The sequence below is a fragment of the Lolium rigidum genome, chromosome 3 (assembly GCF_022539505.1).
Source record: "Lolium rigidum isolate FL_2022 chromosome 3, APGP_CSIRO_Lrig_0.1, whole genome shotgun sequence".
NCBI lineage: Eukaryota > Viridiplantae > Streptophyta > Magnoliopsida > Poales > Poaceae > Lolium > Lolium rigidum.
This window is the reverse complement of record NC_061510.1, coordinates 106462428-106478865: the sequence shown is the minus strand read 5'-3', so window position 1 is coordinate 106478865 and position 16438 is coordinate 106462428. Positions and strand designations below refer to the sequence as shown.

Genomic DNA, 16438 nt, shown 5'->3' with positions numbered 1-16438 from the left:
TCGCACATGCCAGGGGAAAACAAGAGCATTCAGTGTTCGCGTCATCACGACAAGGGAGGCATATCAGTGTGTAAGGGCATCTCCAGCGACGCGACGCATTTCGGACGTCGAAACGGACGCATCGTGTCCGTTTGCATCGGCCGAAATGGTCGAAATCGTCCGGGCGTCCGTTTGCGTCGGGGTGGCTCCAGCGGCGCGACGCATATTTTTTTTTTTCATTAATGCAACCATAATTTACGTTAAAAAAAAAACATAAAAACGCCATAAAGGCGTGCTAAAAGTTGCTGCTGCCTACTGGTCGTCGTCGCTGACGAGGTTAATGAACTCCGGCGTCGGCCATGGAAGCTCGTACGCCGGCGGTGGAGGAGGTACCGCCGCATGGGCGAGGAGGCTGTGGCCAGGGATCCCACGCCGGAGCAGACGAGGCGGAGCGCGGTCGTTGGAACGCGTCGGCGTAGCCGGAGGAGTCGCCGGTCTCCCTCGCGCGGCGCCGACTCCCGCAGCTGGATTGCGAGCCCCTCCCACAAAGTGAGCTCGTTGAGCTCGTCCTGCGCGCTGCTGGCCGGTGCCATGGCAATGGCCTCATCCTCGGAAAGGTCCGGCGGCCGGGTCTCCGGATCCCACGCCGGCCCGCCGTCGTCGTGGTCGTAGTCGACCATGTGGACGTCCTCGTCCGCGTCCTCCTCGTCGTCCGCGTCCTCGGCGTCGTTCTCTTCTTCTTCTGCGGCGATCTCTCGGTCGAAGAAGTCCACGTCGCCGAGGTAGCCAGCGCGGCGGCGCGCGTCGAACTCCCACGTCCCGAATGAAATCCAGTTGTAGGAGTTCAGCGCGTACGCCTCATCCTCCCGCAGATCCGGCGGCAAGATCTGCCGGCGACTGCGCACCTTGTCCCGCCGCTCTCGGCCCTCGCGCGGCACGGGGGGGGGGTGGACCGGCACGCGCCGCGAGTTCGGTACCGGCCCCTCCCGGCAAGTTCGCGTCCGGCCATGGCCAGGCCGGTTTTCCTCCCATAGCTGCCGCGCGAGCTCAACGCGGACGTACCGGCCGACCCTTGCCTTCTTGCCGGAACGCGAGCCGCTTGCCTCCTGGTCGTTCTTCGTCTTGCGGAACGGCCAGCATTTCTTTCCCATGGCGTCGGTGGGGTGGATACTGTGAGATTTGGCAATGGTTTGGTCGTCGCAATGGACGCCAGAAGCGTCCATTTAAAAGGCTCCGACGCCATATCGCCTTCAATGGCCTGCCAGTGCAACGTCTACTAGCTGCGCACGCTCGCGGAAGCCGAGGCACGCCATTAACACGGCCCTGCGAAGGCTGCAGCGCGCCGCCCGGAAGTAATGCTGCGAAAGACGAAGCAGTTGTGCCGCTGCCAGGCGGACCCGTGCGAGGACCAAGCGGACACGCTGCGCGTCCGCCGAGACGCAAACCTGACGCATATTTGGGCCAGGTTTGCGTCTCTACAAACGGCCCGGTTACTTTGCGTCGCGCCGCTGGAGGTGGTGCACGACGCATTTTCGGTCACGGCCGCTGGAGATGCCCTAAGACTGGAAGTTGCTGCGACTGGGAAACACTAGTGACATCTCGATTTATTTGGTATCGACATACAAGTACAGTACTCGTTATACTAGGAAAGTCGACTACTCGCGGACGTGGCTTCCCATGCGCACGATGATTCCGTCAACATCCCTGACATAGCCGACCTTCTGCCCCCACTTCTTCTGCTCCGGCGCGCTCACCGGCACCGCCCCGTTCTCCACCGCCCTCCGGTACGCCGCGTCCACGTCGGCGTAGTCGAAGCAGATCTCCACGGGGCCACGCTCGCGGGGCGACTTGGGCAGCTGCACCTCGCCGGTGAGCGCGTCCGTCTCCCTCTGGTGCAGCGGTGTGAAGGCAATGGTGGTCGACCCGGTGTCCAGCTCCGCCCACCTGCTCACAGTGGATGCAAACTAAGACACATGACAGAATGGCCCTGATGCGTATGCACAGGCAGGAGCTAGATGAGAACGAATGAATTACTTGCGAGAGTCTTCGACGCGGCGGACGCAGTAACCGAAAGCGGCGGCGTAGAACTCGGCCGACTTCAGCACGTCCTCGACGTAGACCACGAGGTACGCGAGCGCCGGACACACCGCCTTCGACGCCATGGCTCGATCGTCTCTTCCCTGCGTACGGGTGCTAGCCACTTCAAGATGCAGATTGCACGGTGTTCGTCTGGAGCAGTTCTGTCTTGCTGGGCTCACTCGTTTAGCGGCGCACAGGGAATGGTTTTCCTTTTATCTCGGCGCGTTGTCGTCGGTTCCATCGGGAAGCTTGGGAGCTGGCGCGCATGCGTGCTGTGATCTGGAGTCTTCTTTCCACGTTTCAGGCTCTACCTTTCTTCTCGGCGACACGCGTGGACTGAAGAGGTTCGGATCGAGCACCTGCTCCAAAGGCTGGCTAGCGGTGGCCGGTGGGGGATAGTTTGAACTTTCAGAACCAACGCAATTTGCAGAACAATTCGGTCAGCGACTGGGATGCTTAGGGATGTAAACGGATCGGATCGGATCGGATATTGCTCTTACCATATCCTTTACCATATTTTTGTAACGGATTCGGATCGGAGCGGATAATGGTCGGATGCGGATTCGGATGCGGATTATATCGGATTACGGATATGGAGCGGATTCGGACCGGACTCGGATCGGATGCGGATTATTAAGAAAATATACATATAAAAAAATAGAAGTATGTTTTTTTATGTAAAATATGTTTGTAATTATAGACTATAGCTAAATGTACACACTTGTTCGTACAACAAAGCAAATTGCGTGATAATAGAATACATAGTTTGGCCGATGAACTAAATATATTATCTAAATATTTAGGGTTGGGCTAGTTTTTCGGATTATCCTCTTTGTGGACCTCGGATAATCCGCAAAAAATGGCGGATAATCCGTATCCGTCGGATAGTATCAATACCATATCCTCTACCGTATCCGTCGGATATCCGCTTGATCACTATCCGTATCCGTATCCATATCCGGCGGATTTCTAAAAATGCATACCATATCCTCAAAAACGGATACGGATGCGGATTCGGAACGGAAATTATCCGTACCATTTACATCCCTAGGGATGCTGGACTGGTCGCTCGTGGGTCGTGGCTCGTGGCCTCATGGGGTTGGCCGGTTGGGCTGTATATGGGGCTAAATTTTATTGGATCGTGCATTCGGTTTACTTGGGTGCTCCTCTAGTTCCGGCTTCAGCCCATTAAAGCTTTCGGATGGGACGGGATCACGGGACTCATTTGGTGGCAACCAGTGATTCTCAAAAAAAAAAATGGTGGCAGTTCGGCTCCACAGATTCTTCCCAAATGTTCCTCGTGAGGTGAGATAATCCGCAACAAACTCTAAATTCTTACTTATTTAAATACATGTTTGGCGTTAAAGTATTGAGTGAGTTTAATCCTCGTTTACCCCTATTTTTTTCCAATCTTAGTGCATTTTTTCAATCTACAGTACTTTACTCCTACCTAGTGATTGGGGATGGAGTTTTGCGAAGATAGGGTGACGATAGAGATTTACCTAATACTTTAAAATATTATTCCCACTAATTTCCATAAACACTATAGGGTACCAAACTAGGCCTGAGAGGGATATTGTGGGAAATGGAGAATGGGCCATTCCATTCCTGCCCAATGTGGTACTGCGGGGTGCTTTGGTGGTAGCATATAAAAAATCTACTTCCTCTACCTATAAATAGACGTCTGAGATTTACTATCTAGATTTTTTTTGATAAAGAGCATATATTAATATCGCGTAGATACCAATTACATCCAACATCTGCAACAACATCATGCCCTAATAGCATAAATGATGCACACAACCAAAAAAAAAGAATTACAAAAAAAAAGTTCCGCTGCAGATATCGAAAACTTGAAACAGAACACTGGCACCACCAAGACAACACCAGAAGATCAGCTTCTCCATAAGCGACGCCTCCAAAAAGGAAACAGTGCACAAACATTGTCGTCGCCCGATCATAGATTTTAGGTTTTCAGCCTAGAGAAAGTTCTTACTCTCAAAATAATGCCTTCAACAAGAACATTGCCAAGCACAACCAATTAAGGCCAGATGACGAGGCGGTTCCTCGGTAATGCCCACCATGGGGGGCTTGGGTTTTAGAGAAAGGCGACGATGGAAGTTTCGGGAGCGAGAGAAGGCACGACGTACCCATGTTCACGTCCGCGCGGTGGAGGATCACTACGTCCTGCTAGCAATCCATTATATGAATATATGTGTGCAGGGGGCCGCCATAGGTGGAGTTGTAGTATCTAGTCTAGTTCTAATATGCGGGTTGCAATGTCTAGGCGTGTCGCCTCTATGACTTGTGTTTTTTTAATATCTCCTAAGGGGTGCCCCTGCCTGGCTTTATATATCAGCCAAGCTAGGGTTTCCAAGAGTCCTAGTAGGATTCGTATTGGAGTCTTCTTTCTTGTGATTCAAGTTGATTTTCCTCGTGGGTCCAGCTTCTTCAGTCCTTGTGCTGGTCCAGCTTCATAGTCTGCACCGGGTATGGCAATGTCAAGTACCCGAAGGGTTATGCCCACATCAGTAGCCCCCGAGTGTCTGGCCGAAGTGAAGCTTCGGGCAGGGACTAAAGTTGTCATTGTCCGAATGTCTTGATCATCTGTTGAATGTTGAATCTTGTGCTTGATGTAGAGTCGACGTCGCTTTCTGTCGGGTGCACGAAGCGCTCCCGATGGGAGTAGCCCCCGAGTTTGTGGGCGGGTGCTTGCAGCCGCACATAGACTCAAGTTGTACTACTCGAAGATCTTGATGTTGATGACGATGTCTTCAAGTTTATTCTTCTTTCTTGACGAGGTTGCCATCTTTTTCTCGGGTGCGCGACCAGCGCTTTCGATGGGAGTAGCCCCCGAGCATGTAAATGAATATGAAATAGTTATGTATAGGGTGTAAAAATGCTGAGTCGAATACCGTACATGTCTTCGAGTTCTGAGAACATGATGTCGATGACTCTAATGATGTTATAGATAGAGGAGTTGATGATTTGGACGATGTTGATGGCGTGTAAGACACACGTCCGTTGGGAACCCCAAGAGGAAGGTGTGATGTGTACAGCGACAAGTTTTCCCACAGTAAGAAACCAAGGTTATCGAACCAGTAGGAGTCAAGGAACACGTGAAGGTTGTTGGTGGCGTAGTGTAGTGCGGCGCAACACCAGGGATTCCGGCGCCAACGTGGAACCTGCACAACACAATCAAAGTACTTTGCCCCAACGTAACAATGAGGTTGTCAATCTCACCGGCTTGCTGAAAACAAAGGATTAGATGTATAGTGTGGAAGATGATGTTTGTTTGCGAAGAACAGTAAAGAACGTAGTTTGCAGTAGATTGTATTTCAGATGTAAAGAATGGACCGGGGTCCACAGTTCACTAGTGGTGTCTCTCCGATAAGATAAATGGCATGTTGGGTGAACAAATTACGGTTGGGCAATTGACAAATAAAGAAGGCATAACAATGCACATACATATATCATGATGAGTACTATGAGATTTAATCAGGGCATTACGACAAAGTACATAGACCTCTATCCAGCATGCATCTATGCCTAAAAAGTCCACCTTCAGGTTATCATCTGAACCCCTTCCAGTATTAAGTTGCAAACAACAGACAATTGCATTAAGTATGGTTCGTAATGTAATCAACACAAATATCCTTAGACAAAGCATTGATGTTTTATCCCTAGTGGCAACAGCACATCCACAACCTTAGAACTTTACATCACTTGTCCCGGATTCAATGGAGGCATGAACCCACTATCGAGCATAAATACTCCCTCTTGGAGTCACAAGTATCAACTTGGCCGAGCCTCTACTAGCAACGGAGAGCATGCAAGAACATAAACAACATATATGATAGATTGATAATCAACTTGACATAGTATTCAATATTCATCGGATCCCAACAAACACAACATGTAGCATTACAAATAGATGATCTTGATCATGATAGGCAGCTCACAAGATCTAACATGATAGCACAATGAGGAGAAGACAACCATCTAGCTACTGCTATGGACCCATAGTCCAGGGGTGAACTACTCACACATCGATCCGGAGGCGATCAGGGCGATGAAGAGTCCTCCAGGAGATGATTCCCCTCTCCGGCAGGGTGCCGGAGGCGATCTCCTGAATCCCTCGAAATGGGATTGGCGGCGGCGTCTCTGGAAGGTTTTCCGTATCGTGTCTCTCGTTACTGGGGTTTTCGCGACGAAGGCTTTAAGTAGGCGGAAGGGCGGAGTCGGAGGGCTGACGGGGGCCCCACACCACAGGGCGGCGCGGGGCCACCCTTGGCCACGCGGCCCTATGGGGTCGGCGCCCCGTCGCCCCACTTCGTTTCCCTTTCGGTCTTCTGGAATCTTCGTGGAAAAATAAGACCCTGGGCGTTGATTTCGTACAATTTCGAGAATATTTCCTTTGTAGGATTTCTGAAACCAAAAACAGCAGAAAACAGCAAGCGGCTCTTCGGCATCTCGTCAATAGGTTAGTGCCGGAAAATGCCTAATAATGACATAAAATGTGTATAAAACATGTGAGTATCATCATAAAAGTAGCATCGAACATAAGAAATTATAGATACGTTTGAGACGTATCAAGCATCCCCAAGCTTAGTTCCTACTCGCCATCGAGTAGGTAAACGATAACAAGGATAATTTCTGAAGTGACATGCTATCATAATCTTGATCAATACTATTGTAAAGCATATGAGATGAATGCAGCGATTCGAAACAATGGTAAAGACAATGAGTAAACAAATGAATCATATAGCAAAGACTTTTCATGAATAATACTTTCAAGACAAGCATCAATAAGACTTGCATAAGAGTTAACTCATAAACCAATAAATTCTTAGTAGAAAGCTTTGAAGCAACACAAAGGAAGATATAAGTTTCAGCAGTTGCTTTCAACTTCAACATGTTTATCTCATGGATAATTGTCAACACAAAATAATATAACAAGTGCAATAGGTAAACATGTAAGAATCAATGCACACAGTTCATACAAGTGTTTGCTCCTAGGATAGAAAGAATAGGTGAACTGACTCAACAATAAAGTAAAAGAATGGCCCTTCACAGAGGGAAGCATGGATTACTATTTTTGTGCTAGAGCTTTTCATTTTGAAAACATAGAAACAATTTTGTCAACGGTAGTAATAAATCATATGTGTTATGTATAAGACATCCTATAAGTTGCAAGCCTCATGCATAGATTACCAATAGTGCTCGCACCTTGTCCTAATTAGCTTGGATTAACATGGATTATCATTGCATAACATATGTTTCAACCAAGTGTCACAAAGGGGTACCTCTATGCCGCTTCGTACAAAGGTCTAAGGAGAAAGTTCGCATTGGATTTCTCGCTTTTTGACTATTCTCAACTTAGACATCCATACCGGGACAACATAGACAACGAGATAATGGACTCCTCTTTAATGCATAAGCATTCAACAACAGATAATATTCTCATAAGAGATTGAGGATTAATTGTCCAAGCCGAAACTTCCACCATGGATCATGGCTTTAGTTAGCGGCCCAATGTTCTTCTCTAACAATATGCATACTCAAACCATTTGATCATGATAAATCACCCTTACTTCAGACAAGACGAACATGCATAGCAACTCACATGATATTCAATAAAGGTGTAATAGTTGATGGCGTCCCCAGAAACATGGTTACCGCTCAACAAGCAACTTATAAGAAATAAGATACATAGCTACATATTCTTCACCATAATAGTTTTTAGGGATTTCTACTTTCGTGCCCTCGGGTCCTTAGTTGTGCTCAGTTTTCCCCAGCTCCTTAGTTTTTCCTCAGTTTTCCCCAAGACCTTGGCTGAAACCATCACAGATGCTGTAACGGCCGGTTGCCCGACGGTTGACCGTTATCTTCTGACTAGTGGGGCCACGTAGAGCCCGCAAAGACACGTCGGACCATTCATCTTTGTTTGACCGTAAGCATCGCCGTATCCCCGACCAAAACACGCACGAGTGGGGCTTCGGTATATCGAATGACAAGTGGGCCATGGCGCTGATTCAAGGGGCAATACACGGGTAGGAATAGATTTTTAAACGGAGCTCTACAGGTGATGGCACGGAGGAGGTGGCCTGCGGGGTGCCGAGATGAGATCGACGTCCACAAAGAACTGCATGAGGCGAGACCAGACGCATTAGATAGATTTGAACTAGACGCGTTTAACCATGCAAAGAAGAGAAGAAATGGTCGACGACATCGACGACTACCTCAAAACTTTGACTGACCGTGTCCGACACGAACACGAGCAATGTAGAGAAAACTAGTGTCTCTCCTTTCTGGCGTGTATAGATGGGTGCTAGAAGAGTGTGGTGGCGAAGGGAAAGACCTCGCGGTGGTCTGTGGTGTCCAAGCATAGCAGGCGGCGTGGCCGTGCCCACATCGGCGTGGATGCATGTTCGGCATTGGCATCGGCATGTACGTTCGGCATTGGCCTCGGCGGTATCTCCGGTGTGTCGGTGATCGAATGAGGGGACGGGATTGAGGGTGCATCCCGACGGTGACCTAGCGGTGGCGTCGAGCATAGCCGTTTCGACCATGCCGATATCGGCATCGGCAAAGTTTGGAGGCTGTGGTGCTCGAATCAAGGAGGGATTTGTTTCTTGTACGGCAAAAGTGATTTGAAACAAGTTTCGTGTTGAAGGTTAGGTAACGAAAGTTTGTAACTAAGCCCAAAGTTATACTAGCGCCATGGTGAGGTTCTTTTTGATAGAGCTATACGGTTGGGAAAACTTTTTTGACACTTTTTAGATAGGGTTCCTTGTTGTTACACGTATGGCATCATGTATGGCAAATTTGGGATCATTTGGAGATGTTCGAAAAAATCACTTTGCTTAAACGCACGCCGTTTCGTCTCACTGAAACCAGCTTTTCTAACAAGGTGATTTATTCTACCTCCTCTAAATGACCTCAAATTTCATACAGCTGATCTTCTATACATAGATAGATAGATTGTTTCGTTTTTATATTTTTCGAACTTTTTATTTCCCTTTATAATATCCAATTGATTTTCAGGTCAAAACCTCGAAAAACAGCATCATGTATGGCATCATTTTCGCCAAAAATTCAAATTTTGTGAAACTTTCCCTTTTAGATATTCCTTGTTGTTATTCCCTTATAGATATGGCATAATGTATGCCAAATTTGGTTAGGTCTCACTCGAAACCGACTTTTGTAACAAGTTAGGCTACCGTGAATAGTAATGGCTACAAGAAATCGGTGATGGTCTATCATTTTTTGCGTGAAAAGTAATGGATACAACAAATCGGTGATGGTTTATCATTTTTTGCGTGAAAAAATTAATGGCTACAACAAATCGGTGATGGTTTATCATTTGGGATTTTCGTGAAAATTAATGGCTACAACAAATCGGTGACGGTTTATCATTTTTTGCGTGAAAAATTATGGCTACAACAAATCGGTGATGGTTTATCATTTTTTGCGTGAAAAGTAATGCCTAAAAGAGTTCATAATTTTTAGCGCGTGAAAATAAATACAGAAAACCGCCCTTTAGCATACTTAGAGAGTGGAAGGTAACCGCCGACAGAGAGAGAGAGAGGGGTTATCTTTCCCGTTAGATCATACGATCAACGGTCGGCGGGCACGATCCGCGTGACATGGGCTAGACCAATCAGGGCAATGTTGCACGTGTGAGAGAATTTGTGGAGGGAGAGGGCAAAACTGAGTAGTATCAAGAAACCAAGGGCACCTATGTAATAAACAGACTAAGGTATTCAAATATGAGATTTAAAAAATGGAAAATGCGTGTTTTGTACAATAAAACCCATCTTGACCTATCTCAAACTATTTGCAATACAAATATACATGAGTGTGAGAATTGTAGCCTCATTTAGACAAAGTATGTTTTGGGGAAAGCTGTTTTGGGAAGGGCTTATTGTGGAAAACCATGCACCTTCATAGCTACTAGGTGATTTGAGAAGGCCTTTGAGAAGTGGCAATTTGTGGTAAAACTTGATTTATCTATGACTTATCTATGTTTTGAGAACTCGGCAATTTGTGGTAAAGACTCCATGAGTATGTGCCACTATTTTTCGGAATTTTTGCACATTAAATGACTCATTTAACTAATTAATCACATTTGTTGACTGTCCGTTGACCAGCTACTTGAGGGTAAAACCGAGCATATTTCACTAGCCGGTATTAGCACTCAAGGGGAAAACCGAGCACACAAAAAATGCTAGTATAATGCTCGAGGTTATACCCGAGTATATCTAAATTTCCGGGGTTAGACTCGAGGACGCGTGTTGCGGTGCAGAAATGAAAGACGTGCAATTGTTGACGCGTAGACGCCGGTCGCGGTGCGAAGTCGAAGACGTGCAATCGTGGACGCGTGGCGCATTGCGAAGTCCAAGACGTGCGGACGTGCGGCGGTGGACGCGTAGGACGCGGGCCGCATTAACCACCCCTTGCCTTTATAGACGCCTCCTCCCACTATCTCTCGTCACTCTCACTCGCCTACGCAACGCCGCCTCTCTCACGTCCCATCATCTTCTCCAAAGCAAAAAACCCTCTCCCTCTCCCTCTCCTCTCGCCGGCGAGATGGACAAGGAGAATGCCAATCCCATCGTCCACGGCGCCGTCGGCTCCAAGCGCGACGCCTCCCTCTTCGACGCCGTCCCCTCAACGGACGTCGCCGCCGTCCCTCAACGGACGTCGCCGCCGCCTCCGCCGGTGCATCGGAGGCTGCTGCCGCCGGTCGCGGTCGGATCCCGCCGGGATGGGACCCCTACGAGCCGGTGCCGTACGTCCCCCCCCCGAACCGCTACGACACCTCCATAGAGGACCCATGGAACGAGGTAACTACGGTTTGCTTCCTTTTTTGTTCCCCATTCCTTTTTGAACCCTATTTGTGCTCGGTATAGATGGATCCGTGGATGGATGAGTATTGGGCTAATATTTGCGCCGATTTTATTCCATTTTTCTTTGATCCCTCCTTGATTTCGTTTAAGATTTGGGGTTCGGCCGTTCGGTTAATTTATGCAAGTAATAATGGGATCTCAATCGGTTAATTTATGCAAGTAATCATAGGATCTCAATCGGTTATTTTATGCACGAATCAAAAGATATCAACCGTTTAATTTTGCAAATAATCTGGGATGTATTCAAGTTCAGATCCGGAATCTGTTTCTTTGCCTATGATGAATCGGTGGGCACAGATTTTTACGGGGAGGGTTCGGCGAACCATTTCTGTGTACAAATCTGTTGTGCATGAGCTTTGGTTCGCTTACACCGTCCCTGTAGACATATAATCGTGTCCACTCTAACTGAGGATGCCTCTGTTTTTTCTAACTTTGTTATCATGCATGTTTGCAACTCATTCACTAATAAATTCCCGTTTGATATGGATCAGTCGTCCGGCGGCGACGTCGGCAGCCGACGACGAGCACCATGATGTCAAGACTCGCCGAGTGCTCGCGGAGGCTGCAGGGTCGGCCGGTACGTCTCCTACCTCGACGTCGCCAAGGGTGTCTACAGGTGCCCCTTCTGCACTAGGAGGCTCGGCGGCCCTGACTTCAACTGCGTCCTCACGCATGCCGAGAACATCGGCCACACCAACCCCAAGGTCGGCGCGTCGGTGAACCCAAAGTCCTTCCGCGCCAAGCACTTAGCGCTCGGCATGCACCTCCGCAGCATCCAGAGGGTGGAGATCTCCGCCGGGCGCATGCCTCCGCTCAAGCCCAAGGCTCCCAAGGGGAGCAACAAGTGGAGGCAGAGGCAGATGGGGTAGGCGGAGTCCTGGACGTGTGCTGCTGTTGCCTCCTCCATTTTGTTGTTGGGATCCCTTTGTTGTTAGCTAGGGATCCCTCGTTGTTATGTTGTTAGTATGATGGTGCTGTATCGCTGTGAAGAACCTCGAACCCTACTATGTTTGGTCTGCTGAATGCAGCTTATTATCTATATTATCTATCCCTATTCTACTATATGACCTTGTGAATTTATCGTACATTCCCTGTAGATTTGCTTCTAGATTTAACTACATACATATGGACCGGATGGAGTACTAGATTGGGCTCCCTACTAGATTTGCTGCCATATTGGGCAAACAACGAGGGCCAAAAGGCACAAATAATAATTGAAGAAAGACAGAAATGCAAGCTTCTCTAGATTTGATACTAATTAGGTGAAAAAAGGCGAGAGAGAAGGAGGCGGAAAAGGTACTCTTAAAAGGGAAATGCCAATGGCCGAGAGAGACAAAACCCGGCTCCCGCTCACGTGCAACCAAACGCTATCTTGTCCTGTCCCACGCGGTCCCTTTCTACCAGCCCCACGCGACGCGGGCCCACACGACGCGGCCCCACACGTCAGCACGGAGCGGTCAACTTAATGGGAATCCTGCCGTCTGAGCAGCCTTCTGCGGGTTTCAAACAAGCACTTGGGGAAAACTGAGGAAAAACTAAGGAGCTGGGGAAAACTGAGCACAACTAAGGAACCGAGGGCACGAAAATAGAAATCCCTAGTTTTTAAGGCTATTTTCCCATGAGCTATATATTGCAAAGACAAAGGATAGAATTTTTAAAGGTAGCACTCAAGTAATTTACTTTGGAATGGCAGAGAAATACCATGTAGTGGGTAGGTATGGTGGACACAAATGGCATAGTTTTTGGCTCAAGGATTTGGATGCACGAGAAGAATTCCTCTCAATACAAGGCTAGGCTAGCAAGGTTGTTTGAAGCAAACTCAAGTATAAAACGGTACAGACAAAGCTTACATATGAACATATTGCAAGCATTATAAGACTTTACATCGTCTCCTTGTTGTTCAAACACCTTAACCAGAAAATATCTAGACTCTAGAGAAACCAATCATGCAAACCAAATTTTAAAAAGCTCTATGTAGTTCTTCATTAATAGGTACAAAGTACATGATGCAAGAGCTTAAACATGATCTATATGAGCACAAAAATTGCCAAGTATCAAATTATTCAAGACATTATACCATTTACCACATGCAGCATTTTATGTTTCCAACCATATAACAATGAACGAAGCAGTTTCAACCTTCGCCATGAACATTAAGAATAAAGCTAAGAACATATGTATTCATACGAAACAGCGGAGCGTGTCTCTCTCCCAAACAAGGAATGCTAGGATCCGATTTTATTCAAACAAAAACAAAAATAAAAAAATAGACGCTCCAAGTAAAGCACATAAGATGTGACGGAATAAAAATATAGTTTCACTAGAGGTGACCTGATAAGTTGTCGATGAAGAAGGGATGCCTTGGGCATCCCCAAACTTAGATGCTTGAGTCTTCTTAAAATATGCAGGGATGAACCGCGGGGGCATGCCCAAGCTTAGACTTTTCACTCTTCTTGATCATATTGTATCATCCTCCTCTCTTGACCCTTGAAAACTTCCTCCACACCAAACTCAAAACAAACTCATTAGAGGGTTAGTGCATAATTGAAAATTAATATATTCAGAGGTGACATAATCATTCTTAACACTTCGGACATTGCACAAAGCTACTGAAAGTTAATGGAACAAAGAAATCCATCAAACATAGCAAAACGAGGCAATGCGAAATAAAAGGCAGAATCTATCAAAACGAACGATCAGTAAAGACGAATTTTTCAGGGGCACTTAACTTGCTCAGATGAAAATGCTCAAATTGAATGAAACTTGCGTACATATCTGAGGATCACGCACGTAAATTGGCAGATGTTTCTAAATTTTCTACAGCAGGGGCTGCTCAATTTCGTGACAGCAAGAAATCTGTTTCTGCGCAGTAATCCAAATCTAGTATTGACTTTACTATCAAAGACTTTACTTGGCACAACTATGCAATAAAATAAAGATAAGGAGAAGTTGCTACAGTAGTAACAACTTCCAAGACTCAAATATAAAACAAAAGTGCAGAAGTAAAATAATGGGTTGTCTCCCATAAGCGCTTTTCTTTAACGCCTTTCAGCTAGGCGCAGAAAGTGTGAATCAAGTATTATCAAGAGACGAAGCATCAACAGATGGGTTTGGAGTTCTCTCAACTATGCATTGTATCTTATTTATGTAAGTTTCAGAGGCTCCTTTTTCATTGCTCTTAGGCTTGCTATTCTCATCAAACAAATATTCAGGAACAATCCAATCATAATTCTTTTCTAGTGCCTCCCACATTCCTAAGAGCTTGCAAGGTATTGATGTCTTAATCTCCCCTTCACAATTAACTTTATTAGTGTACTTTAATCTATCTTTTTCCATTTTTTCAAGGGTACTAGCAAAGTTGGTATAAGAGCCAAGCATCTTATATTTAATAAAGACTTTTCTAGCCTCTCTTGCTACACCACCAAATTCTTTAAGAACGGTTTCTAAGACAAAATCTTTCTTTTCTCCTTCCTTCATATCACAGAGTGTAAGAAACATATGCTGCATTACGGGGTTGAGATTAACAAATCTAGCTTCCAACATGTGTACTAAAGAAGCAGCAGCAATTTCATAAGTAGGAGCAAGTTCTACCAAGTGTCTATCTTCAAAATCTTCAACCATACTAACATAAGTGAAAAATGCTTCTATATTATCTCTTCCAATGATAGACCCTCGTCCTACCGGTATGTCTTTCAGAGTGTACTTAGGAGGAAACATGATGAAATAAACAAAAGGTAAATAAAGTAAATGCAAGTAACTAATTTTTTTGTGTTTTTTAATATAGAGAACAAGACAGTAAATAAAGTAAAACTAGCAACTAATTTTTTTGTATTTTTGATATAGAGAGCAAACAAAGCAGTAAATAAAATAAAGCAAAGCAAGACAAAAACAAAGTAAAGAGATTGGATGTGGGAGACTCCCCTTGCAGGCGTGTCTTGATGTCCCCGGCAACGGCGCCGAAAAGCTGTCTTGATGGCGTGTAAGACACACGTCCGTTGGGAACCCCAAGAGGAAGGTGTGATGTGTACGGCGACAAGTTTTCCCTCGGTAAGAAACCAAGGTTATCGAACCAGTAGGAGTCAAGGAACACGTGAAGGTTGTTGGTGGCGGAGTGTAGTGCGGCGCAACACCAGGGATTCCGGCGCCAACGTGGAACCTGCACAACACAATCAAAGTACTTTGCCCCAACGTAACAATGAGGTTGTCAATCTCAGCGGCTTAATGGAAACAAAGGATTAGATGTATAGTGTGGAAGATGATGTTTGTTTGCGAAGAACCGTAAAGAACAGAGTTTGCAGTAGATTGTATTTCAGATGTAAAGAATGGACCGGGGTCCACAGTTCACTAGTGGTGTCTCTCCCATAAGATAAATGGCATGTTGGGTGAACAAATTACGGTTGGGCAATTGACAAATAAAGAAGGCATAACCATGCACATACATATATCATGATGAGTACTATGAGATTTAATCGGGGCATTACGACAAAGTACATAGACCGCTATCCGGCATGCATCTATGCCTAAAAAGTCCACCTTCAGAGTTATCATCCGAACCCCTTCTAGTATTAAGTTGCAAACAACGAGACAATTGCATTAAGTATGGTGCGTAATGTAATCAACACAAATATCCTTAGACAAAGCATTGATGTTTTATCCCTAGTGGCAACAACACATCCACAACCTTAGAACTTTACGTCACCTGTCCCAGATTCAATGGAGGCATGAACCCACTATCGAGCATAAATACTCCCTCTTGGAGTCACAAGTATCAACTTGGCCAGAGCCTCTACTAGCAACGGAGAGCATGCAAGAACATAAACAACATATATGATAGATTGATAATCAACTTGACATAGTATTCAATATTCATCGGATCCCAACAAACACAACATGTAGCATTACAAATAGATGATCTTGATCATGATAGGCAGCTCACAAGATCTAACATGATAGCACAATGAGGAGAAGACAACCATATAGCTACTGCTATGGACCCATAGTCCAGGGGTGAACTACTCACACATCGATCCGGAGGCGATCATGGCGATGAAGAGTCCTCCGGGAGATGATTCCCCTCTCCGGCAGGGTGCCGGAGGCGATCTCCTGAATCCCCCGAGATGGGATTGGCGGCGGCGTCTCTGGAAGGTTTTCCGTATCGTGTCTCTCGGTACTGGGGTTTTCGCGATGAAGGCTTTAAGTAGGCGGAAGGGCGGAGTCGGAGGGCTGACGGGGGCCCCACACCATAGGGCGGCGCGGGGCCACCCTTGGCCGCACGGCCCTATGGGGTCAGCGCCCAGTCGCCCCACTTCGTTTCCCTTTCGGTCTTCTGGAATCTTCGTGGAAAAATAAGACCCTGGGCGTTGATTTCGTCCAATTTCGAGAATATTTTCTTTGTAGGATTTCTGAAACCAAAAACAGCAGAAAATAGCAACTGGCTCTTCGGCATCTCGTCAATAGGTTAGTGCTGG

General features: G+C 46.4%; 1 protein-coding gene across 1 annotated transcript; it reads right to left on the bottom strand.

Moving 5' to 3' along the window:
* Positions 1-1634: 1634 nt before the first annotated feature.
* LOC124698760 (uncharacterized protein Mb0911c) lies at positions 1635-2141 on the bottom strand. The gene is made up of 2 exons (XM_047231195.1): positions 2014-2141; positions 1635-1923 (listed from the first exon to the last, which is right to left on the bottom strand). Exons 1-2 carry the CDS (start codon positions 2139-2141, stop codon positions 1635-1637), a joined length of 417 nt encoding a protein of 138 aa, XP_047087151.1.
* Positions 2142-16438: the final 14297 nt, after the last annotated feature.